Source organism: Oncorhynchus tshawytscha, linkage group LG13 (genome assembly GCF_018296145.1).
Source record: "Oncorhynchus tshawytscha isolate Ot180627B linkage group LG13, Otsh_v2.0, whole genome shotgun sequence".
Taxonomy (NCBI): domain Eukaryota; kingdom Metazoa; phylum Chordata; class Actinopteri; order Salmoniformes; family Salmonidae; genus Oncorhynchus; species Oncorhynchus tshawytscha.
In genome coordinates, this window is record NC_056441.1 from 51,238,156 (window position 1) to 51,263,947 (window position 25,792).

Sequence of the window (25,792 nt, forward strand, 5' to 3'; positions counted from 1 at the left end):
TTGCCTTACAACCTGGAATTAAAATGATTTTTTGGGGGGGGTTGTATATAATTTGATTTACACAACATGCCTACCACTTTGAAGATGCAAAATATTTTTTATTGTGTAACAAGAAATAATACAAAAAAACAGGACTTGAGCGTGCATAACCTTTCACCCCACTAAAGTCAATACTTTATAGTGCCACCTTTTGCAGCAATTACAGCTGCAAGTCTCTTGGAGTATGTCTCTATAAGCTTGGCACATCTAGCCGCTGGGATTTTTTCCCATTCTTCAAGGCAAAACTGCTCCAGCTCCTTCAAGTTGGATGGGTTCCGCTGGTGTACAGCAATATTTAAATTATACCACAGATTCTCAATTGGATTGAGGTCTGGGCTTTGACGAGGCCATTCCAAGACATTTAAATGTTCCCCTTAATCCACTTGAGTGTTGCTTTAGCAGTATGCTTAGGGTCATTGTCCTGCTGGAAGGTCAACCTCCGTCCCAGTCTCATATCGCTGGAAGACTGAAACCGGTTTCCCTCAAGAATTTCCCTGTATTTAGCTCCATCCATCATTCCTTCAATTCTGACCAGTTTCCCAGTCCCTGCCGATGAAAAACATCCACGCAGCATGATGCTGCCACCACCATGCTTCACTGTGGGGATGGTATTCTCGGGGTGATGAGGTGTTGGGTTTGTGCCAGACATAGCGCTTTCCTTGATGGTCAAAAAGCTAAATCTGACCAGAGTATCTTCTCCCATACGCCTTTTGGCAAACACCAAATGCGTTTGCTTATTTTTTTCTTTAAGCAATGGCTTTTTTTCTGGCCACTCTTCCGTAAAGCCCAGCTCTGTGGAGTGTACGGCTTAAAGTGGTCCTATGGACAGATACTCCAATCCCCGCTGTGGAGCTTTGCAGCTCCTTCAGAGTTATCTTTGGTCTCTTTGTTGCCTCTGATTAATGCCCTCCTTGCCTGGTCTGTGAGTTTTGGTGGGTGGCCCTCTCTTGGCAGGTTTGTTGTGGTGCCATATTCTTTCCATTTTTTAATAATGGGTTTAATGGTGCTCCGTGGGATGCTCAAAGTTTCTGATCTTTTTTTATAACCCAACCCTGATCTGTACGTCTCCACAACTTTGTCCCTGACCTGTTTGGAGAGCTCCTTGGTCTTCATGGTGCCGCTTGCTTGGTGGTGCCCCTTGCTTAGTGGTGTTGCAGACTCTGGGGCCTTTCAGAACCGGTACTGAGATCATGTAACAGATCATGAGACACTTAGATTGCACACAGGTGGCCTTTATTTAACTAATTATGTGACTTCTGAGGGAAATTGGTTGCACCAGATCTTATTTAGGGGCTTCGTTGCAAAGGGGGTGAATACCTATGCACACACAGCTTTTCTGTGTTTGTTTTTTCACTTCACCAATTTGGACTATTTTGTGTATGTCCATTACATGAAATCCAAATAAAAATCTACTTCAATTACAGGTTGTAATGCAACAAAATAGGAAAAATGCACGGAACTGTCCTGGTTGGTGCAACGCCATTATTGATGATGACTTATTAGGGAAGACTAGAGACTGCTCGTCATCGGAAGTGCTAAATCACAAGCCATGGTGTTTCGAGTGGGTCCTAGACCTGTAGACATACACTGCTATGATGGAGGCAATGTGGACGTTTTCTGAATTGTTTGTCATGGACACCATTAAACACCAATGGGCAGTCGGGAGGGGGGATGCTATTGCTATTTTAGATACAGTAGAAAGACAACAAACGGCCCATCTTTGGAGTCAATGTTAAAGTGTGGGAGGAGGGCTATGATATTGATGACTGACTATGAATCTAGCGTGTCAACAAGTTGCATGTCCATGTGAAGTAGATTTGTCTAGGAGAAAAGCATAGTTATGAAGGACTATTAATGTACACGTATAACCATGTCTTTATGTAGTGTGATCGATGTATGCCTGGCGAATGTAAACCTATCGAAGATCCCGGCATTTATATGTAACATCAGTACAAACCTTGACATACCATTTTTCATCTGTGTCATTTTATTCAGCGCGTTGCCTCTTGAACAATGAGACGGAAGATTAGGGGGGGGGCATATGGAAGACTTGGGAGAATTACAGGGGTGAATAATGATGGTTGTGCATACCACTCGTATCTAGATCAAATTGCGTCCCGGCACGTATGTTTTTGTGACATGCATCAGTGGTGCTCATCAGACATTATCTGCTCAGAGTTTCCATCACACTGCAACACATACAGTATGTGGATTGAATGACCGATTGAGAGAGAGAAATACAGAGAGAGAGCGTCGACAATGCTTAATAATCAACGTGTGTGGGGTGAGATTTTCCTCGTAAGATGTTTTCTCCCCTTCTGATTGACAGGCCAATATCTGCCTACTTAATACATCTTCATCACATTTTGGGGGTCCTGCTTCCAAGGCCTTTTCACAGCCTGTCAATCAGCTCTCCTAGATCACGAGTGTCAATGCCATACTACAGATGGGAGAGAACTGGGGCTTCAGATAGACATGGCTTCCAACCGCCTTCCATTCAATTCTCATGGTTTAGAAGGGGGGTGGTGCGAAACTCATTCCATGCTGAGCCGAGTGTCTGTTGATTCTTGTTATTTTCTTTCAATTTGTGTCCACTTTAGACCTAGACAACCAGGTAAGGGGATTTCCTAACTAATCCGTGACCTTAATTGATCAATCATGTACAATAGAGGAGAGAACCGCAGACACTCGTCCCTCCATGAAATGAGTTTGACACCTGTGCCACTTGTCAGGATACAAAGCCAGCATTTTGCATGATTCTACATGGGCATATTATGAGAGCCTTGTGGCCAGCTGTGAAGGAAAGTACCTGCTATATATATATATATGCCATTTAGCAGATGCTTATTTCACATTTGCATATGGTGGACCCAGCTGGAATTGAAACCACGACTCTTGACGTTGCAAGCCCCCATGCTCTACCGACTTAGCTGCACAGGACCAAACTGAATGGTGAGAGTTCTTCACTAGCCTGCTGGGTCTGACAGAGGAACACTTGTTACTCCTACTGGTTGGTAAGTGGCAATCTCACACAGCAGGTAAAAAGGACATCATACTCTGAACTTATTGGTGGCAACAATAAACCCATCAAACATGAGTTCAAATACTTCGGTATTTGTTGTTTAAATATGTATTTTCTGTGTATTTGAGTATTTTCAAAGAATCAACTACTTCTATTGGAAGTATTTGAAAGATCTGTCAAATAATTTCCTATGAAAAGCCTACTATTTGAAAGTGTATTTGAATACTTATTTCAAATCCTATTTTCAAATACCAGGGTTAAATGAATGTATTAGAGTCAGGGTATTTGAGTATTTTCAAATACTTTCCAAGTGAATTTCCAAATACATTCAACTGTCTTTTCAATAAAACATTTTTTTTAAATAAACCCAAAAAGTCTTTGAAAGTAATTTAAATACACAAAATAGTATTTTTAACCCAGGTATGAAACCCATACTTGTTAAATTATGAGACGGGATCCAGAAAGATGGTTCCTTCACAGTCAAGTTATGGAAGAGGGTATTTCAATGAGAGGACTCTGCCTAGACCTTTAGCTGCCATGGCAACAGACAATAGTCCTACAGTATACATTTTTAGACTAGTTCAGTTTTCCTCTCGGTACAACGCCAAACATGGTCATGAGTTAGGAGTCATCACACGCACGCACACAGACACATGGAAACACACACACGGACACAAGCACAGACACACCTACACCAACTATTTTTTTTTTAAGTACAGTGCTGGATGTCATTGTAATCCCTCTCATATATACTGTATCTCAGAAACAGACCAGGCCAGCGCTCACCTCTATGCATCCACCCACCTTGTCCTACAGAGTTTCTAATAATGGGCTGATATATCCCTGTTTTGACCCACGTAACGTACAGCCATGTTGATTTAAGACTTCATAACAAATGTCAAACGACATACATTTAACAACTACTTTGGCAAAGCAAGTGGAACTGATAATGGAAAGCTTAAGTTGCTCTACTGCTCACAGATAATGTGGAAGAACACATGACCTGTCCATTACCATATTTTTCCAGCTCAAAACAAAATATAGTATAACAGGGATACATGTGACATGTTGTTTGGCTCTAAAATACCAACTACACTCTACAAAAGATAAACAGTGTCACGCTGGAGGTTAAATGCATCATGATTCATCAACCGTTTATCTGCAAAAAATAAATACAGATAAAAAAAATGTAAAAAAGGGAGAGTGAGATGAAGAAACTGCGTAAAGATATGTGAAGCTGAAGTATGTGTAATCATAGCAGAGCTATCTGTCCTCCAAGCTGAGGGCTTGTTTACCATACAGCCGTGATTGGACAGCTGCAGTCATCAGAAAAACAGTCCCTGGTTAGCTAACACAGGACTCGATTTGGCACCAGCTGCTCTGCGGACTGTCAGCCAGGGTGATGTGGCTAGAATCATAAGTAGCATGATGGTGCCGTGGTGAATTCTGTGCCCCTATGTGCATCTGTGACCAGTAGCTGTTTCCAGGCACTAAAAAGTTAGATTTTAGAGAAGATTATAAAACATGGGCAAGTTGACTTTTTTTACCCATACAGGGAAATTAGATGGCCGAGTGGTGATGGATGTCACGTGCCAGCGATTGGTCTATTCAGTCTTAAATGTTTTCAAACAGAGAACACACAATGCCCTGTTATCAACCTAGATTACACGGTAGAGACGGTCCTGTCCATGACCCTATTTTGCACAACTTCCTGAATTTGCTGTGGATGTAATTGGTAAAGTTGACACTATTGGTAACTGTAGAGCAGGGATTCTTGAAAGTCGGGACAGTCCTTGTCTGGCAGGGAAACTTTTTTTTTTTTTAAGATGACATTTTTGCATTTGGTTACATTATTTGACCTTAACATTTAGGGGGATTTTATAAGGGGAAACGTTTAATATTATTCATTTCCATGTCGACTTTATACCCAGAAATGCCCTTGTCCAGAGAAAATTATCCTAATTTCAAACTCTCAGAAAAAGTGTTTTGGCTAGTCAACCTTCAGTGGACACCCCTCCTAAAACCCCACGTTTCATTTTGGTTGTTGTCAGTGACTCTTTGTTAGTTTCCCCTTTTGTATGGGCGACATTTTTCTGGCAGCTTCATTAAATAGTACAATCAAAACACCAGTCTCAACGTCAACCGTGAAGGGGTGACTCCGGGATACTGGCCTTCTAGGCAGAGTTCCTCTGTCCAGTGTCTGTGATCTTTAACCCATCTTAATTTTTTCTTCTTATTGGCCAGTCTGAGATATGGCTTTTTCTTTGCAACTCTGCTTAGAAGGTCAGCATCCCAGAGTCGCCTCTTCACTGTTGACGTTGAGACTGGTGTTTTCGGGTACTATTTAATGAAGCTGCCAGTTGAGGACTTGTGAGGCGTCTGTTTCTCAAACTAGACACTCTAATGTACTTGTCCTCTTGCTTAGTTGTACACCGGGGCTTCCCACTCTTTCTATTCTGGTTAGAGCCAGTTTGTGCTGTTCTGTGAAGGGAGTAGTACACAGCGTGTGTACGAGATTTTCATTTTCTTGGCAATTTCTCGGATGGAATAGCCTTCATTTCTCAGAACAAGGATAGACCGACGATTTCCAGAAGAAAGTTCTTTGTTTCTGGCCATTTGGAGCCTGTAATCGAACCCACAAATGCTGATGCTCCAGATACTCAACTAGTCTAAAGAAGGTCAGTTTTATTGCTTCTTTAATCAGTACAACAGTTTTCAGCTGTGCTAACATAACTGCAAAAGGGGTTTCTAATGATCAATTAGCCTTTTAAAATGATCAACTTGGATTAGCTAACACAACGTGCCATTGGAACACAGGAGTGATGGTTGCTGATGCAAGAGCACAAAAAAGAGCTTTGAGGGCACCTCCTCCATTGGCCCCGCCTCTGGAATGGGAGCCGAACAACTGGTTGAATGACATACCCCGGGTTCAGGCACCACCCCCAGATGAAGGGGAGGATGAGTCATCAAGCAAGACGGAGGGAGTCAAACCAGAAGTAGAGTTTGACTGGGTGAACTTGATGGAAGATTTGGGTTTAGATGATGCATAGCCACAGCCACCAGAAGCATTGCAAATAATAATAGCACTGCCACCTCACGCCACAGCCACCCGAAGTACTGCAACTAGTAATAGCACTGCTACGACACGCTCAGAGCTGCATTTTCAGTGCTAGGCTACACTGTGAAAAAAACATAATTCAGAGCATGGGTTGACTTGGTCCCGACAAAAGAGTATATAAGAAGCATGCCTTCAACAGATAGGCATGATAGTGCTACTTGACTTATCACTGACGGACAGCTTGTGATACTTCAACTATCATCAACCTAAAAGGTCATATCTGACTTTCATACTCTAGAACAATTGTATCTCTTGACTTCTGATTTCTGAACGAGACATACTGAGACAACTACCCTCTACACCCCTGTTGCTTAAAGATATCCACCCCTTAACCCGAAGTAGATAAATATCATCAGTGGTGTTACAAAGGGTCTTGATCTCGAACCGTTCTCTTCACGAATCACTAAATCATAGTACAAACTTCTCGTAGGAGAAACAGATACTGAGTGATTGGATAAGCCTCTAGAGAAATTGTGAGTTGGAAGAACATACTCTTTGGGGACCAACCAGGTCAACCTGCGCTAAGGTAATTAACCGCTTGTTTTAATACATATATAAGGCATTAATAGTAGTACGTGTTTTGATGATGTTTGATGTTATAGATTTAGGACTAAAAAAATAAACTGTAATAACGTGTGCAACTGTGTGATTTGCAAACACGGAATAAAAAGCAGAAACTAGACCCAAAACCCTAGGGGAGAGAACACCTCTGACACTCCCAATCTAGGGAAACAAGTCTAGTTTCTACACTAAGAAACAAGCCTAACGGCATCACTCAAGGCTAATCTCTGAATAAAAGGGCAGGATACATAACCAGGCCAGTCCGGCGGACCTGTGAGTCACCTGTTAGCCGGGTGACATAAGAACTTGAGTGAGACGACTTGTATCACTCTCGACGGGGGTACCTTAATAACGGTCCTATAGCAAAATCCCCTACCGCGATAATGCTGATAATGTGCCCCTGCATGCCTATGTAGATATTCCATTCAAAATCATCTTTTCCTTTAAAAAACGAGGACATTTCTAAGTGACCCAAAACTTTTGAATGGTAGTGTAGCTCTGTCTCTCGTCCTATCTTTCAAGAATCCCTGAGATATCAGTTTCTCCTCTGGGCTACAATGTATTAAGAGCTCTATTCAATCCGATTCGATTTAGCTGACAATCGCATAGCGCTGTTCTGGCGGTGTCAGAGGTGGAACTATAATAGAGGTGTCAAATCTACAAGTGGCCCCTAAAGCAGACATTGCCATTGGCTGCACAGAATCGCACGAACAGAAATCCCAGGCAGCCTTGTAGACAAGTTAAAGCACTGGAATGTGAGATGCAATCTACACCTCCATTTAAGATGAACGAAACCCTCATTATTTAGTTGAATGATTTTTCAATTTGAGAGTTATTATTTCTATATGGCCTACACTTACTCGTTCTGAACTTCCAATATGAGTGTGGCAGGTGTGGCTTCATGAAAATGATGCAAGAGCAGCATCTCACGGAATTGAGTGCTCCAACGCAATTCCCCCTCCGACACAGCCACAATATGCCCTATGTGGGTGTCTGCTATCACACGTTAACACGTAATCTGATTGAATCTAGGCCTTAGTAATACATTCGCATCGTATTTATAATATCTCCAAACATTCAAAAGGCATGGATGGACATATACACTCTCAGTTGTACACTCAGAGTAGAGTAAGACCATCACCCATATTTTTCATGACATTTCTACCCAAATTAAATGTTCCTACTTGCTAAGTACAGATGACCTTGATGCTAACTGTTACAGAATGTTACAGGAGACAGGCATTGCCATAACTACTGTATGATGCAGTGCAGAGTTTTGGCATACACAGGCAGCAGGACCTAACTGAATTCATGGAGGAGAGCAGAGGTGGGGCAAGGAGATATGTTGTCTGCAGAAAAATGTCAATTCAAATATGTCTGTCTGCTTGTCTGCCTGCCTGTCTGTCTGTCTGCCTGTCTCTCTGCCTGCCTGCCTGCCTGCCTGCCTGTCTGCTGTCTGCCTGTCTGTCTCTGTCTGCCTGCCTGTCTGTCTCTGCCTGCCTGCCTGCCTGCCTGCCTGCCTGCCTCCCTCCCTCCCTCCCTCCCTCCCTCCCTCCCTCCCTCCCTCCCTCCCTCCCTCCCTCCCTCCCTCCCTCCCTCCCTCCCTCCCTCCCCTCCCTCCCTCCCTCCCTCCCTCCCTCCAGGATGACATACCTGAGGGGGCATAACTAGTATTGTGTTACAGCCCTAATAACACAAGATACAAAAATGTATCTGAAATGTAGCCGTGGACATCAACAACCGTCATTTAACAGAATAACACAAGAAAGTAACCCAGTCTTAATTTGTACATATAGTACATCATTAAAGAGAGACTGGGTTGCAAGAAGGATATGTGCCCCTCTAGGAGATGTGTATCCAAAATGCAGCTGTAGATGCAGTAGGCACACGCATAATTTGTGGCTTTTAAAAATATATATATTATTTAACTAGGCAAATCAGTTAAGAACAAATGTACAATAACGACATAAGAACAGTGGGTTAACTGCCTTTCTCTGGGATTCAATCTAGCAACCTTTCGGTTGATGGCCCAACTCTCTATCCACTAGGCTAAAAACATGCACAGATCAATCAACTCGACAGGGAGCGCACCACTAGTTGCTAAAAGATTCTTACAGGCTTCATAGCATAGCATTCATCTATATTTTTCTCTATATTTCTGTTGAATTTGAGACACTTTGCAATGAGTGTAACCAAGCCGCCACTTCTTCAGGTGCACAATATTTTCTGTGTGGGAGAGTTTCAGGAAAGCAAACTCAATCAAAGTAAGTGCATGTTCTACAGTCATAGTTGATGTAAAATGTTCTACAGTCACAGCTGATGTAAAATGTTCTACAGTCACAGCTGATGTAATATGTTCTACAGTCACAGCTGATGTAAAATGTTCTACAGTCACAGCTGATGTAAAATGTTCTACAGTCACAGCTGATGTAATATGTTCTACAGTCACAGCTGATGTAAAATGTTCTACAGTCATAGCTGATGTAAAATGTTCTACAGTCACAGCTGATGTAAAATGTTCTACAGTCACAGCTGATGTAATATGTTCTACAGTCACAGCTGATGTAAAATGTTCTACAGTCACAGCTGATGTAAAATGTTCTACAGTCACAGCTGATGTAATATGTTCTACAGTCACAGCTGATGTAAAATGTTCTACAGTCATAGTTGATGTGAAATGTTCTACAGTCATAGCTGATGTAAAAATGTTCTACAGTCATAGCTGATGTAAAATGTTCTACAGTCACAGCTGATGTAAAATGTTCTACAGTCATAGTTGATGTGAAATGTTCTACAGTCATAGCTGATGTAAAATGTTCTACAGTCATAGCTGATGTAAAATGTTCTACAGTCACAGCTGATGTAAAATGTTCTACAGTCATAGTTGATGTGAAATGTTCTACAGTCATAGCTGATGTAAAATGTTCTACAGTCATAGCTGATGTAAAATGTTCTACAGTCATAGCTGATGTAATATGTTCTACAGTCACAGCTGATGTAAAATGTTCTACAGTCATAGTTGATGTGAAATGTTCTACAGTCATAGCTGATGTAAAAATGTTCTACAGTCATAGCTGATGTAAAATGTTCTACAGTCACAGCTGATGTAAAATGTTCTACAGTCATAGTTGATGTAAAATGTTCTACAGTCATAGTTGATGTGAAATGTTCTACAGTCATAGCTGATGTAAAATGTTCTACAGTCATAGTTGATGTAAAATGTTCTACAGTCATAGCTGATGTAAAATGTTCTACAGTCATAGCTGATGTAAAATGTTCTACAGTCATAGCTGATGCAAAATTTTCCACAGTCATAGCTGATGTAAAATGTTCTACAGTCATAGCTGATGTAAAATGTTCTACAGTCATAGCTGATGTAATATGTTCTACAGTCATAGCTTATGTAAAATGTTCTACCTGGGAGTATCTAATTTGAAACTGCCGTGAATAAGAGTAAATTCCCATTCTGAGCTCAACACACACAAACACAAACGGCATAGAGAGAGAGCAGGGAGAGGTGAGAAAGTAGGCTATATTGTTATCATAGTATTGACCACTTTTACAACAGCCTCTATCACACAATAACTGTAACGCAAATGAATAAGAACCGAGTGAAAGTTTGCCCACTTGTTGTAGTAGGCCACACACGGTATGGGTCCTACATACAAAATGTACCACAAATGGAGGCCTATCTGAAATGCAGTCATATACACAACAACTGTCTTGTCATTTCGCACACAAGAAAGCACCAGCTGTAGATGTCCCCACGAAGACTGGTAGCCCAAGATGCGCTCATTAAAACAACACACACTGGAAACGTCATTCAGGACCGTGGACAGAAGGCTACAGCCAGTCAGCTCGATGAAAGGACAATGTTAGATGTGTCGGCAGCGTCACCTCCGAGCACAACCAATAGGCTACATTGGTCATTGTGCCTATACCCGTCAAATAACACAAAACTGTATATCTATCAATAGCAAATTGTCCCACAAAAGCAAGGAATGAGATGAATCACAGATACATCTAAAAGATGAATTGAAGTAAAAAGCAAAGGCCTAAACTCTACATTACATTTTTTTTAAATGAGCCTAACAACAAGTAGGGTTACATAAGGGAAAACCAATGAATGAATCATTCAGGCACGGTAGCCAGGGCCATAAAGGTCATAGCTTACCATTTAGACGAGTTGCAGCCTCCTCCATGCTGTGTTGAACCTCATGACAAATGTCAGATTCCATTTTCCTTTCCTGCCGAAATGTACTTGTCAGCTCCCGTTCATATGCCAGCCGGACCAGCTAGGCTTTTCGTTGATGTAACATGCTGCGCCTGTGTTCACTGAGGAAGCCCTTAAGAGTGGAGAAGGAATTTTCACACATTGCTGTAGATGTCCCCAAATGTTAATCCAAACCCATGCTTCAGTGCCAACAGCACAGTCTGCATTGCTGACAAAGGCCCGCCGTATCTTTGAAGACAACTGATTGGGGTCCATTTGTTGTTGCTGGCTGTGGTGCCGATTTCGTTTTGCAAGAACCAATGAACTCCGCTTTCACTGGTTCAGTTTTGGTTAGATCCAACAAGTCCTCGGGAGCTAGTTACTAGTGGCTGGGGTAATGGAGGTGCAGGTGCTTGTTGTGATGTTACCCTCGTGGTGTTGGTGCTAGGCCCTGGCTCTCCTCAACCTCGGTGGTCAGCAGGCGGCGTGGGGGGTGGGCAGGTATTACATTTGCTGCTAGGCTCCTCAATCTCGGTGGTAGGCCTAGCGGGCTGCTCGGTGAACTTGGCATCGCACTCGACATGGTGGTCCTCCATTTCTTTTTGCTTTTGGCAGTGGCTAGCCATTTTCAGATATCCACGCTGATTAGCCAGCTATAAATATTCCGCTCACCGCTTCCTGACCTTAACGAAGCTAGTAGCTACTAGCTAGCCTATTGTTAGCTGTAGCTGTCTGGAAAAGTGAACAACTTTTTTTTCTCTCTTTGAGAAAAAAGAACGGTTCATTTGACCCCGACCTGGGTGGGATCCAATTAGATTCGTAAATGAAGGTGATGAAGACGGTATCTTATGGCATTGCATGGCTAGGTGCCCAATCACAATGCATTTTGGGATTTTAACTACTAAATATTACATTATTACATCCCCCCCTCCTTCCCCCTCCTCAGATCATGAAAGCGCACCGGCATAGCCTCTGTCCCGGTCTGCGCTACTGGCAGGTCCAACAACACTACATTGGCAAAACCAGGCATTGTAATTCATATACCATTCATTATGTTTATGGGGAAACAAAACAGAGAGGGCACAAATTCTGTCTGGTGACTCCACGCCCGGCTTTGCCCACCCCGTAGAGGCTCTGTCTTTCTCCCTTCATCTCTCCATCTCCCTGTTGAGCACAACACATCCCCACATCAGGACAGATTTTCCTTTTCTCTCCAACTCCAACTTCTAATCTCTGAAACGTGTCACCACTGACATTTACATCTGCTCACTTACCCACATACAGTGCATTAGGAAAGTAAGCAGATCCCTTGACTTTTTCCACATTTTGTTACGTTACAGACTTCTTCTAAAATGGATGAGAAAAAAAAATCCCTCTTCAATCTACACACAAGACCAATAATGACAAAGCAAGGTTGTTAGAAAAGTTAGCGAATTTATTACAAATAAAAACTGAAATATCACAGTATTCAGACCCTTTACTCAGTACTTTGTTGAAGCACCTTTGGCAGCGTTTCCAGCCTCGAATCTTCTTGGGTATGACGCTACAAGCTTGGGACAACTGTATCTGGGGAGTCTTCTTGGGTCTTCTTCCATTCTTCTCTGCAGATCCTCTCAAGTCCTGTCAGGTTGGATGGGGAGCGTCGCTGCACAGCTATTTTCAGGCCTCTCCAGAGATGTTCGATTGTGTTCAAGTCCGGGCTCTGGCTGGGCCACTCAAGGACATTCAGAGACTTGTCCCGAAGCCACTCCTGTGTTGTCTTGTCTGTGTGCTTACGGTTGTTGTACTGTTGGGAGGTGAACCTTCGCCCCAGTCTGAAGTCCTGAGCACTCTGGAGCAGGTTTTCATCTAGGATCTCTCTGTACTTTGTCCGTTCACCCTCGATCCTCACTAGTCTCCCAGTCCCTGCCCCTAAAAAACATTGCCACAGCATGATGCTGCCACCACCATGCTTCACCGTAGGGATGGTGCCAGGTTTCCTCCAGACGTGACACTTGTCATTTAGGCCAAAGAGTTCAATCTTGGTTTCATCAGACCAGAGAAGCTTGTTTGTCATGGTCTGAGAGTCCTATAGGTGCCTTTTTGCACACTCCAAGCGAGCTGTCTTTTACTGAGGAGTGTCTTCCGTCTGGCCACTCTGCCATAAAGGCCTGATTGGTGGAGTTCTGCAGAGATGGTTGTCGTTCTGGATGGTTCTCCCATCTCCACAGAGGAACTCTGAAGCTCTGTCAGAGTGAACATCGGGTTCTTGGTCACCTCCCTGACCAAGGCCCTTCTCCCCCGATTGCTCAGTTTGGCCTGGAGGCCAGCTCTAGGAAGAGTGTTGGTGGTTCCAAACTTCTCCACTGTGTTCTTGGGGACCTTCAATGCTGCAGACATTTTTTGGTACCCTTCCCCAGATCTGTGCTTCAACACAATCCTGTCTCGGAGCTCTACGGACAATTCCTTCGACCTCATGGCTTGGTCTTTGCTCTGACATGCACTGTCAACTGTGGGACCTTATATAGACTGGTGTGTTCCTTTCCAAATCATGTCCAATCAATTAGATTTACCACAAGTGGACTCCAATCAAGTTGTAGAAACATCTCAAGGATGATGAATGGAAACAGGATGCACCTGATCTCAATTTAGAGTCTTATAGAAAATTGGTTGTAAATAAGGTATTTCTGTTGTTTTTTTTTGCAAAAATGTTTTCGCATTGTAATTATTATGGGACGTTGTTAAATAAAAATACAATAATTATGTGTAGATTGATGAGCAAAACAATTAATCTAATACATTTTAGAATAAGGCTGTAATGAAACAAAATGTGGAAAATAGAAGGGGTCTGAATACTTTCCAAATGCACTGTCCCTTCATGCATTCCTGTACTGTACATCTCCCTGCGGTGACGCTCATTTAAAAACATTTTTTTTGTCACAGCTGTGACTCATTGAACCTCACATGCATGTTGAGAGAGCACGACAAGACAGAATTCAAAGACCGAATGACACATGTTTACACAGAGTGTAGGGAGAGCCGGTTTATACAGGATATTCACTTCCCATTCCCAGATAAACACAGACTGTGATACACATATCTCCCTCCTGTACTAATAGGCAGATGCTGTCCAAGTCATGTGATTCCCCCCAGATGTGATTCACCTCTAGTACAGAGATGACGTTAGGGACGACCTGACCCGTGTTGAATCATTTCTGCATTTTCACTGGCGGTTTCAGTCCGCTTGACGTGTTGTATTGGACATCTACGTCACAGGAATAGCCCGTTAGACAGATATCAAAGATCGTTATCTTCCATTGTATCATTGACTCACAATGCCTGCATGTCTGGAGAATCTGCTGCTTCTGTTAGCTCTCTTTTGTCTCTTGTTAGTTTCAGTTTCATTGTGGTCTCTCGTGGAGGAAACTACCATTGTGGTCAGCCTGACTGCCAGTCAAGTTGAACGTTTCAGTAAGAATGATCCATCTGGATGTGCTGGGGGAGATAGTGTGTGTGACAGGGGGCTCTAGCTGAGTCTCTACCCTCCCGCCCCCACCCTAAAGTCATTACTTTTAAGATGCACGTGTATTCTGAAAGGAAACTCCCACCCTCTTGCCCTAAACATCCCTCTTCTCTTCCCCTCTCGTGGCTGACTTATTCTCTCTCCGTGTCTCCTCTCGTGCATTGGCTGTCTGTCTGACGTCTTGACTTCAGTGAGTGGACTGACTGCTAATGGTTGGCATTTCCCAGTCACAGAGGACGTGTACTGGGTTGAAAAACACCAGCCTGTCGGTTGTCTTCTCTCATCGGAGTGCTTCTGACTGGAGTGGTCGCAGCTTTCTTCCTGTCGCCATGTGGGACTCTCACGGTCTGGCAGTACCTCAAATGTTCTGAAGACTCCCCTCAGGCTGATTGAATGGAAATCTCCTGTCCATGAGGGTTACGGAAGGAGACAGAAGTTCTTGACCCACTGTGGAGAACCGTTGTCGACAACAAGCGAAGTCCCACAACTGGCAGGTGAGGGCTTCTAAAAACGGTGTTCAAGGACTCAGAAGTGATTTAAAAGTGTAGCTGAAGGAATGATAAAGCTTTTGTCAACGTCTTCCTCTCTGATGGAGTTGAGATATTCACTAAAAGTTAGTGCACAGAGTATCGCTGTATGTTTTGGAAGATGAGACATTCACTAAAAGTTAGTGCACAGAGTATCGCTGTATGTTTTGGAAGATGAGACATTCTCTCAAGTTGATCGGTGAGTCCTTCAGGTCTCAGTTCAAATCGCCTCACAGATGCAGGTGCATGCTTTTTAAATATTCTACCTAAAGATTGCGCTGACAAGTTTAATTTGAATTCGGTCCTAAAAGAACTGCCCCCCAGCCTTACTAAACGATTAGACTAAAGAGGCCTGGGAATGTAGCCAGTGACTGGTTCAATGATCGAGGACATGCTAATTGCTCCCACAGGTGCTTATAGGGCAAAACAGAGGGTGGATTCTGAGAACTGTGGAAATGTGGAGGAGAACAGTCTTCTGATTTGAGAAAGAAGAAGACATTTTTCTCAAGATGTAAACGAGTTGTGCTTCGAGACCGTTGGGACACGAGGCTGACTGTAACCTGGGAGGGGCTGACTGTAACCTGGGAGGGGCTGACTGTAACCTGGGAGGGGCTGACTGTAACCTGGGAGGGGCTGACTGTAACCTGGGAGGGGCTGACTGTAACCTGGGAGGGGCTGACTGTAACCTGGGAGAGGCTGACTGTAACCTGGGAGGGGCTGACTGTAACCTGGGAGGGGCTGACTGTAACCTGGGAGGGGCTGACTGTAACCTGGGAGGGGCTGACTGTAACCTGGGAGGGGCTGACTGTAACCTGGGAGGGGCTGACTGTAACCTGGGAGGGGCTGACTGTAACCTGGGAGGGGCTGACTTTTCGCTGTCACTGGACGTCTGAGAGTCCACACCTGTGTGTTTGGTGAAGAGAACGTTAGCATACTGCTGGATGGATGTAATGAACTGAAACCCTCATTAGAAACATCTTTAGAGGGCTAGGAAGGGTGGCTTCAGTGGGTAGATATTACGTGTCGTGTCAGTCAAATGTACTCTTCTAGGCGCTAAGCAAGGTTCATTTGACGCTGAGAGAATAGGGACAATACAAGGAGGAAAGTACACCCACAATCTCAGGGAGTTATCCAAGACGGTGTTTAAATCTGACATGTAGCAGACCGAGACACCTGTGGGAGAGAATGCAAGGACAGGTAGCATGTATAGATGCAGACTCCTTATGAAGGGTTGCCCGCTACACTAATATTCACAATGCTTTATTAATGAGACAGGTCAGAAAGCTTTAAAAAAAAGAAGTACATTCTCCAGGTCAAACTTGAGACATAACCAAAGCTTGCCTGAGAAAGTAGACCTCCGGTGTTCTTCAGTAATGTACTGGAATGTACAAGTTTGGACAGGCATTCAGCGAGCATTTATTTTCTAAAGAAAGAGGAAATGGAACTGTGTTCGAGTGAAGGGTAACCACAATAGCACAGGTATCAAGAACACACGCACAGCGGTCACAGTGTTACAGTATCATGCACTATGTGTCCGCAATATGAATGTATTTTAGGAGTCGACGAAACATTAGTGATCCTTGTTACTACGAGGGGAATACCAGAGTTACTCACACCTCAAGCTGTTGGCAAAAGGTTCAACAACGCAATGATTATCCCACCAATGTCTCTGAAACTAGAAGATGTTTTTAGATTCCACAGTGATTACTGTGGGCCAAATGTTTTGACTAGTCAGTGCTCTAGTACAGGGTTTTCCAAACTTGGTCCTGGGGCCCCCTCTGGGTTTCTTCCCCCCAGCACTACACAGTTGATTCAACTAATCAAAGCTTGATGATGAGTTGGTTATTTGAGTTAGCTGTGTAGCGGGTGGGAAAAAACCCCAAAATGTGCCCCCAGGGGGGGCCCAGGACCGGGTTTGGGAAACCCTGTAGATTACACCAGCCTAGCAGAACGTTCTGGTTATTGATTTACACAAGTTGTCTTTCAGGTCTGTAGTCTTTCAGCAAACCAAAATACAGTTCTCAGATTGCCCCTATTCACGAGGGTTTAGACTACCGTGGTAAAAATGAAAACAACAAATAGTCAATGCTCAGTCTTAGTGGGTACATAATGAACGACTAATCCCACCTCATGGACCATTGTTCAGGCAGGCTCTTTTTATTTTGCATGTTATGTCTCAGTCATCCACATGGTGAGAGCTTAGATTAATGACACATCTGTGGATCACCCATAGAATGACCTTTTAGATCAAGACCACGAGGAATAAACCAGGGAATAGGATTGAGTGCTTTATCAGGCTAGATAAACACTAATTCTATACTGTAGAGTACCTTTACATCACATTTCATGCCAATTTAGTGAGACTGCCAACTTCCGTAACACATGCACTGCTACTTACATCCATAGGCCTACCCGCACCCACACCCACAAATGCACACCAACACACCCATACTTACACGTGTACACTCTTAGAAAAAAGGGTTCCAAAAGGGTACTTTGGCTGTCCCAATAGGAGAACCCTTTTTGGTTCCAGGTAGAACCCCTGAAGGTGGTTCTATCTGGAACTAAAAGTGTTCTACCAGGAACCAAAAAGGGTTCTCCAAAGGGTCCTCCTATGAGGCCAGCCGAACAACTCTTTTATGTTCTAGAGAGCACCATTTCCCCCCTAGTGTTTAGGATCTTAATTTGATCACCCTGTAACAGTATACCTTTTTGGAAATGCAAGAAATGCTCAACTTGTAGTGTATTTGAGGTTTAAGGCGGCTTCTGAAGTTTGGAATTTACACTTTCAAATTTCCTCGCAAGAAAAATGTATCGACCCCTACAAGAATGCCCATTAATTAAAATCCACATTATAAGTCACATTTTCTGTTGCTGCAGGAATATTTTCCTGCTTTAGCAAACTAGATCAAATTAAGATCATACATACTGTACATTGCCTGGCACCCGCTCACACAACACACACGCACTCTGCTCTACTTCCAAATGGCATCTCAATTCATGAGGCTGGATAAGAAATCAACCTTCCTCCCTATTATCCACTTATACCATTAAGGGTCTTCTGTTTCTGCACACTGACAACAACAAAGCCCGAGCAGGAGATGGATGGAACATAGCAACATAATCTACTCAGCCTCATAAAAAAAAAAAAAAAAAAACTGATTTCCTGCCTTATCTTTCATAACTAATTCTTTCTCCAATGAGCTCGAACCAAACTACTCCTCAATACCCATCAACAGCAAAATAAATTATACCTTGTATTACTCCACCGGAGACCTGAAAAGATAGTTATGTGATTAGGCTACTAATAATCTAAATGCACGTAGGTGGTATTGAAAGGAATTTAGATATCCATCAGATTGTTGCTACCGTGTTTCCCAGAGTCTAATTGGGATTTAGATTTGAATGATGATCTCGGTTCCATGTGACAGTCGGACTTGCCTGTCCATTTCATGAGCAAGCTAGGACAGAAGCTTAGATCTGATTATCAGTGTGTAGTACCAGTCCGAATGTCATCACCAAGTTACAGATTTCTTCCTGCTATCATCACAACAACCCATATGAACTCTATAGAACTACTGTATGTCCGTCCTTACATTAGAGTAAAGGATTTAAACAATTGTTAAACCTACAAACTGTCCTGCTGTCAGTCTTATTGCCTCCAAATATCTAGTTCATCCAATCATAGAGTCTGGCTCTGGCACATCGGACGTCACAATGAAGTGCAAATGCTCTCCCACTAATCACAACCTGTGCTGTAGCAGATAGTCAGCCAGTTTGAAATCATGCAGAGCAATATCCATGGCAAATTTAGATGCAATTACTGGACAGCGGAGCGGCATTAACATAAGGTCATATAAACCCGTTAGGAGGTGGGAGCCAATATTTCCATGACACATTTTTGTCCAATCATAAGGTCCTGAACCCTATGACAGTAACTGCTATCATACACTGAGGGGGTCAGAAAAGATGAGTCACAAAGCCTGAAATTGGTGAAACTTTTCACACGAAAGGGTTAAAAGTGGGGAGATGCTGTAGTTTCATAGGCAATTTGGAATTGGCGAGTTGCACTGAAATCTATATTTTTTATTTTTTAAATTTTTTATTTCACCTTTATTTAACCAGGTGGTCAAGTTGAGAACAAGTTCTCATTTACAACTGCGACCTGGCCAAGATAAAGCAAAGCAGTTTGACAGACACAACGACACAGAGTTACACACGGAATAAAACAAACATACAGTCAATAATACAGTAGAAAAATAAGTCTATATACAATGTGAGCAAATGAGGTGAGATAAGGGAGGTAAAGGCAAAAAAAAGGCCATGGTGGCGAAGTAAATACAATATAGCAAGTAATACACTGGAATGGTAGATTTGCAGTGGAAGAATGTGCAAGGTAAAGATAGAAATAATGGGGTTCAAAGGAGAAAAATAAATAAATACAGTAGGGGGAGAGGAAGTTGTTTGGGCTAAATTATAGATGGACTATGTACAGGTGCAGTAATCTGTGAGCTGCTCTGACAGCTGGTGCTTAAAGCTAGTGAGGGAGATAAGTGTTTCCAGTTTGAGATGTTTGTAGTTCGTTCCAGTCATTGGCAGCAGAGAACTGGAAGGAGAGGCGGCCAAAGGAAGAATTGGTTTTGGGGGTGACCAGAGAGATATACCTGCTGGAACACAGATTTCAGAATTTTTGGTGGTCTTCCTAAGCCAGGATTCAGACATGGCTAGAACATCCGGGTTGGCAGAGTGTGCTAAAGCAGTGAATAAAACAAACTTAGGGAGGAGGTTTCTAATGTTAACATGCATGAAACCAAGTTTATTACGGTTACAGAAGTCATCAAAAGAGAGCGCCTGGGGAATGGGAGTGAAGCTAGGCACTGCAGGGCCTGGATTCACCTCGACATCACCAGAGGAACAGAGGAGGAGTAGGATAAGGGTACGGCTAAAAGCTATGAGAATTGGTCGTCTAGAACGTCCAGAACAGAGAGTAAAAGGAGGTTTCTGGGGGCGATAAAATAGCTTCAAGGTATAATGTACAGACAAAGGTATGGTAGGATGTGAATACAGTAGAGGTAAACCTAGGTATTGAGTGATGATGAGAGAGATATTGTCTCTAAAAACATAATTGAAACCAGGTGATGTCATTGCATGTGTGGGTGGTGGAACTGAAAGGTTGGATAAGGTATAATGAGCAAGGCTAGAGGCTCTACAGGGAAATAAGCCAATAAACACTAACCAGAACAGCAATGGACAAGACATATTGACATTAAGGAGAGGTATGCTTAGTCGAGTGATCATAAGGGTCTAGTGAGTAGTGAGGTTGGTTGGGGTCACGGTGATTCAGACAGCTAGCCGGGCCATCGGTAACAAGCTAGCATAGGAAGGAGGTCTGTTTCTAGCCACCTTGTGCGTTTCCGTCGGTAGATTAGTGGGGTTCCGTGTGGTAGAGGGAATCAATCCAATTGGCAAAATAGATATAGTTATAGTGACCCAAGAAAAATTGTCTGATAGAGCTATTCAGATAGCAGCCGATAAGACAGCTAAATATTAGATGGAATTTCAGGTAACGTCGCGATAGAGGGGCCAGTTGGATAACTCCCTCGGGCAGATAACGTTGGTAGTCCAGTCGTGAAGGCCCGGTGGGGCTCCGCATCGGCAGTAAAACGGGTCCGGGTAGGTGACTGTAGCCCAGGAGTGGCTGATGGAACTCTTCAGCTGGCTAGCTCCGGAATAATTGATATTTGCTCTGGGATCGACGTAAGCCAATAGTCACACAGATAGCAGCTAGTTAGCTGCGAGATCCAGGTGTAAATGTCCAGAGCTTGCGGTTGAAATCCGGGGATATGTAGAGAAAATTAGGTCCGGTATGTTCTGGTCTGGGTCGCGTTGTACAAAACTGGCGATAGCTAAAGGATAGCTGATGACCACAAACCGTGGTTAACTGAATAGTAACGCTAGCCAGTAAACTATTGACCAAATACTTATTTTCCACCATAACTTGCAAATAAATAAATAAAAAATCCTACAATGTGATTTTCTGGATTTTTTTCCCTCATTTTGTCTGTCATAGTTGAAGTGTACCTATGATGAAAATTACAGGCCTCTCTCATCTTTTTAAGTGGGAGAACTTGCACAATTGGTGGCTGACTAAATACTTTTTTGCCCCACTGTATATACACGGGACACGACAAGACGAGGAAAAAGGACGTCTTTCTGCTATGCCATCTTGGTCATGACCTGTTGTTTGGCAGCATGAGTGAAGGATGCTTTGTTGCGAAATAGGCAACTGATTCTAGATTTAATTTTGGATTGGAGATAATTAATGTGAGTCTGAAAGGACAGTTTACAGTCTAACCAGACACCTAGGTATTTATAGTTGTCCACATAAGTCAGAACCGTCCAGAGTAGCGATGCTAGATGGGTGGGCAGGTGTGGGCAGCGATTGGTTGAAGAGCATGTATTTAGTTTGACATGCATTTAAGAGCAGTTGGAGGCCACAGAAGGAGTGTTGTATGGCATTGAAGCTCGTCGGGAGGCTTCTTAACGGTGTCCAAAGAAGTGCCAGTGTTACGCCCCTGAAAAAGGGGAGAAATAATCACGAGAGTGATGCGGTCTTGTTTTCTCAATAATAACTTTTAGTGCAAATCATTTTACAAGAGTAACACATTTTACAGAACAACAGATCTACAGGAAATAGATAGTCTTTAGGGTACAAGGCTTATTCAAGTCACAACACTGTAATTCACTGAAACAGATACTAATTTCAATATAACTGTCAAGCACAAAGCTTTCACTCAGTAAACCAACAGGCAATAAAGTGTCATACAAAAACAACGCACATGTTCATTCACAATCGACATAAAATGGCAGCTACTCTCAGTACAAAGCTATTCTTCACTACAACCGAGCTGGGCTCATATTACTCTCTGCAAACTTAACTCTAACTTCCTCAAGATGTTACTAAGACACACCTTAAACACTCTTGACATGTTAGCGAGTTAAGGACAGTCAGGTCTGGAGTGAACCAAGGGCTATATCTGTTCCTTGTTCTACATTTTTTGAATGGGGCATGCTTATTTAAGATGGTGAGGAAAGCACTTTTAAAGGATAACCAGACATCCTCTACTGACGGAATGAGGTCAATATCCTTCCAGGATACCCGGGTCAGGTCGATTAGAAAGGCCTGCTCACTGAAGTGGTTTAGGGAGCGTTTGACAGTGATGAGGGGTGATCGATTGACCGCGGACCCATTACGGATGCAGGCAATGAGGCAGTGATCGCTGAGATCCTGGTTGAAGACAGCAGAGGTGTATTTAGAGGGCAGGTTGGTCAGGATGATATCTATGAGGGAGCCCGTGTTTACTGATTTAGGGTTGTACCTGGTAGGTTCCATGATAACTTGTGTGAGATTGAGGGCATCAAGCTTAGATATCCGTGAGACTATTACTAAACCTCAGAGACCCAATCTTGAAGGGTAGACTCATATTTTTCATCCAGAGCCCATTACGAAGCTAAAATAGTATGTTACAGTTTTTACTGTGTAAGAGTGGATAGTCAAAAGTGTCTTTTTGACACATTCATGATTTTGCTAACGAAATGGGGTTGGAGAAAAGTATGATGAGCTGGATATTGAGATTTTTAAAAATGATTGTGAGTAAGAGGATGTCATCTTTTGAGGGATGAGTTCAACTGTGTTCAATGGATATGTTATACATTATTGTGTGTTTATTTTTGTGTCTCTATAGTATACTTTCTTGGGCTTCCGCAATATAAAATTTAAGGTCTTTTCCAAGTGACCCGATATATGCAGCGTTTACCTTGAATGCGGTCTCCGCTATACCTTCCTATAGTTTACCCAGATTTTTAGCAGAGAAGCAGAAAATAATGTTTTGTTTCTTTAAAAAAAAGAACCACCAGTCAGGAGCTTTGCTTAGATATGTAGAAAAATACCTAATGTCACCTAATGGAAATATGTTATTTGTGTATTAATTAGGATGACATGATATATGCCTGTATTGATGATGTGGGTTATCATTCCATGTACTGTGTCGAGTAATTTGGATGTAATATCCTGTGCAGTATATTGAGATGTGAGATTTACAACAGTCAAAATGACAACCTCATTAATATTGAACAAGTAAAGAGGTATGCTTAGATAAAACATCGCAATCACATACGGCTGTGATGTAGCCTGGATTTTGAACCAGGTACTGCAGTGATGCTTCTTGTTCTGAGATGTGGTGTCTTAGACCACTGCACCACTCGGGAGCCCCTTAACTTCCAATCACGCTGTAAAGTTGAACTTCTGCGACGTGGATTGAATAGAGCCCTATGTGAGTAACATTCTGATAAATTAGACTATGGGAAGTTCAAGGAAAGAGAGACTAGTCTGTCTCATTCATGAGTCATGGCCTTGTGAAAGAGACTAAATATGAATCTCCTGATTAAATAAAGGGGGGAAAAATGCATAGATGTGATAATCAAGCTTTTCTGATCAGGGTTCATACATCACAAGCGATTCAAACTGTATTTTATTTTACACAAATTACATACAAAATGTACTTGTTTGTCTTTTCAGGAACTACTCCAGTTTGGACCTGAACAAAGATGGAGAAACAGATGGATAAAACAAACTTGACTTGCGTGACAATCTCTCAAAGCCCTATCAGTGACTTCCTGATGGGCATCTACATCCTGGCCTTTATCCTGGGCTTGGCCTTTAACCTCTTGACCCTTGGCCCCATCGTCCAGCAGGTCCGCAGCCAGAACGTCCTTGGGGTATTCCTGCTCAACCTGTCCCTGTCTGACATACTCTATATCCTCACCATGCCTCTCTGGATCAACTACTACCACCAGGACCACCACTGGAGCCTGGGCAGCCTGTCCTGCAGCGTGGCCGGCTTCTTCTACTACTCCAACATGTACCTTAGCATCTACCTGCTGTGCTGCATCTCTGTGGACCGCTGCCTGGCCGTCACCTACCCCCTGAGGACCAAGGCCTTCCGCAGCATACGCTACGCCTGGGTGCTGTGTCTGGTTGTGTGCGTGGCTGTCATGTCCGCACACGGCCTGGTGCTGTTCAAGGACAACCTGCAGGACGCCCACGACGACACGCAGGACCGCTGCTACGAGACCTACCCCATGCCAAAGCCCGTGGCCCTGTTCAACCTGCTGCGGGTGGGCATCGGCTTCCTGCTGCCCCTGCTGGTGCTGGGGCTCTGCTACTGGAGAATCCTGGGCCAGGTGAAGCAGAGCGAGGGGCTGGGGGAGCAGGTTAAGAGGAAGGTACGGCTGCTCTCCTTCGGGGTGATGGGGATCTTCTCTGTGTGCTTCGCCCCCTACCATCTCCTCCTGCTGACCCGTTCCCTGGCCTACTACTATATGGGCAGAGAGAGGTACTGTGAGTTTGAGGAGATCATGCACTTCCCCTTCTCGTGCACGCTGGCCCTGTCCAGCCTGAACAGTGTGGTGGACCCAGTGCTGTATGTGCTGATCAGTAACGGGGTGAGGGAGGACATGAGACTGTGCTGCTGTGGGAATAGAAAGAGTCAAAGGGAGAGAGACAGTTCCGTCATCGCAGTAACATGGAAGACACATACAAACATGAAATGATTACATAGTGTTTGTGTGCAGGGTTGGGTAGGTTACTTTCTAAATGTAATCAATTACAGTTACTAGTTACCTGTCTAAAATTGTAATCAGTAACGTAACTTTTGAATTACCCAAACTCCCTCTCTGTTACTTTTGGATTACTTTCCCTTTAAGGGGCATTAGAAGAAGATGAAAATTATCCATCAAACGCATTTGGTGTGTCATCATAGTGATCCCTGACTCGCTCAGGTGGAACAAACGGATGCTTTTTCAATACTGAATTGAATACCATTGAGAAAACAACATCCTTTCTGAATTTAAAAGTAGTCTAAGAAGTAATCTAGTTTTTCAAAAATATCTGTAATCTGATTACAATATTCTTGCTGGTAACGTAATTGAAACAGTTAGTTTTTTTGTAATCAGATTACATGTAACTGAGCGTGTCTGTTGTATTTATGCCCTTCATCTACTGCAGTAAATCCCTTCCGTGTACATTGTAAAAAAAGGACAGCAGGTTTGGCTGTGGGACTTCAATAACATGTTCTTTCATATCAACCCACTTCCATGGACAATCAGTCAATCAGGTTGTCCTTAAAATGTTCAAAGAACAGGACTGCAGCCTTTGTGTAGTTTTTCTAATATCCTGCTTGGTGATGAGGGTGGATATTCATTCATATGCATCATGTTCTTTTTAATTGGAGCTTTCTCTTAATGCCTGTCCTCATTGGTATGGAAAATCCTTTCAAAGGCTGTCTGTTCTGGCTTTATGTTACAGGGTCGTTCCGCTTGAAGGGCCCTTGTATCTCTTCAGGTCTGCCAGAGGTTTTTGTTGATATTTTGTTGGTTTACAAATGAACCTTTTATATTCTAATTTTCCTGCTTTGTGGACCGACAAATGAGAACATTGTTCAATTTCGTATTTATCCTAAACAAAATCTATGTAGTAAACTGGTGTTGAAATCCCAGAAAATACAGTACGGGACAATGAAGACATGTTGAGAATGTTCATCCAATAAACAAAAAAGGAAGCTACCCACATTTGCATATGTGTTTCTTATGTTTACACGTACAATTCCATTATGGTTTCAATCAGTTCCTCTCTCAGTCCCTCAAGGTAAAATACAAAAATAGAACAAACATACAGTACTGGAAAATAATTAACTTCCTCATCAACTGAGTCAGTACATCTTTTTTTAAACTCATGTTCTGAACATGAGAG

General features: G+C 43.0%; 1 protein-coding gene across 2 annotated transcripts; it reads left to right on the forward strand.

Moving 5' to 3' along the window:
* The first annotated feature begins 1,081 nt into the window (after positions 1-1,081).
* LOC112265092 (G-protein coupled receptor 4) lies at positions 1,082-25,609 on the forward strand. Of its 2 annotated transcripts, none has more exons than XM_024442134.2 (2): positions 1,082-3,053; positions 23,561-25,609. In XM_024442134.2, exon 2 carries the CDS (start codon positions 23,590-23,592, stop codon positions 24,592-24,594), a length of 1,005 nt encoding a protein of 334 aa, XP_024297902.1. In that variant the 5' UTR covers positions 1,082-3,053; positions 23,561-23,589; the 3' UTR covers positions 24,595-25,609. The 2 variants fall into 2 exon arrangements, with proteins under 2 accessions (XP_024297902.1, XP_024297901.1); XM_024442133.2 differs by lacking the exon at positions 1,082-3,053 and adding an exon at positions 14,093-14,949.
* Positions 25,610-25,792: the final 183 nt, after the last annotated feature.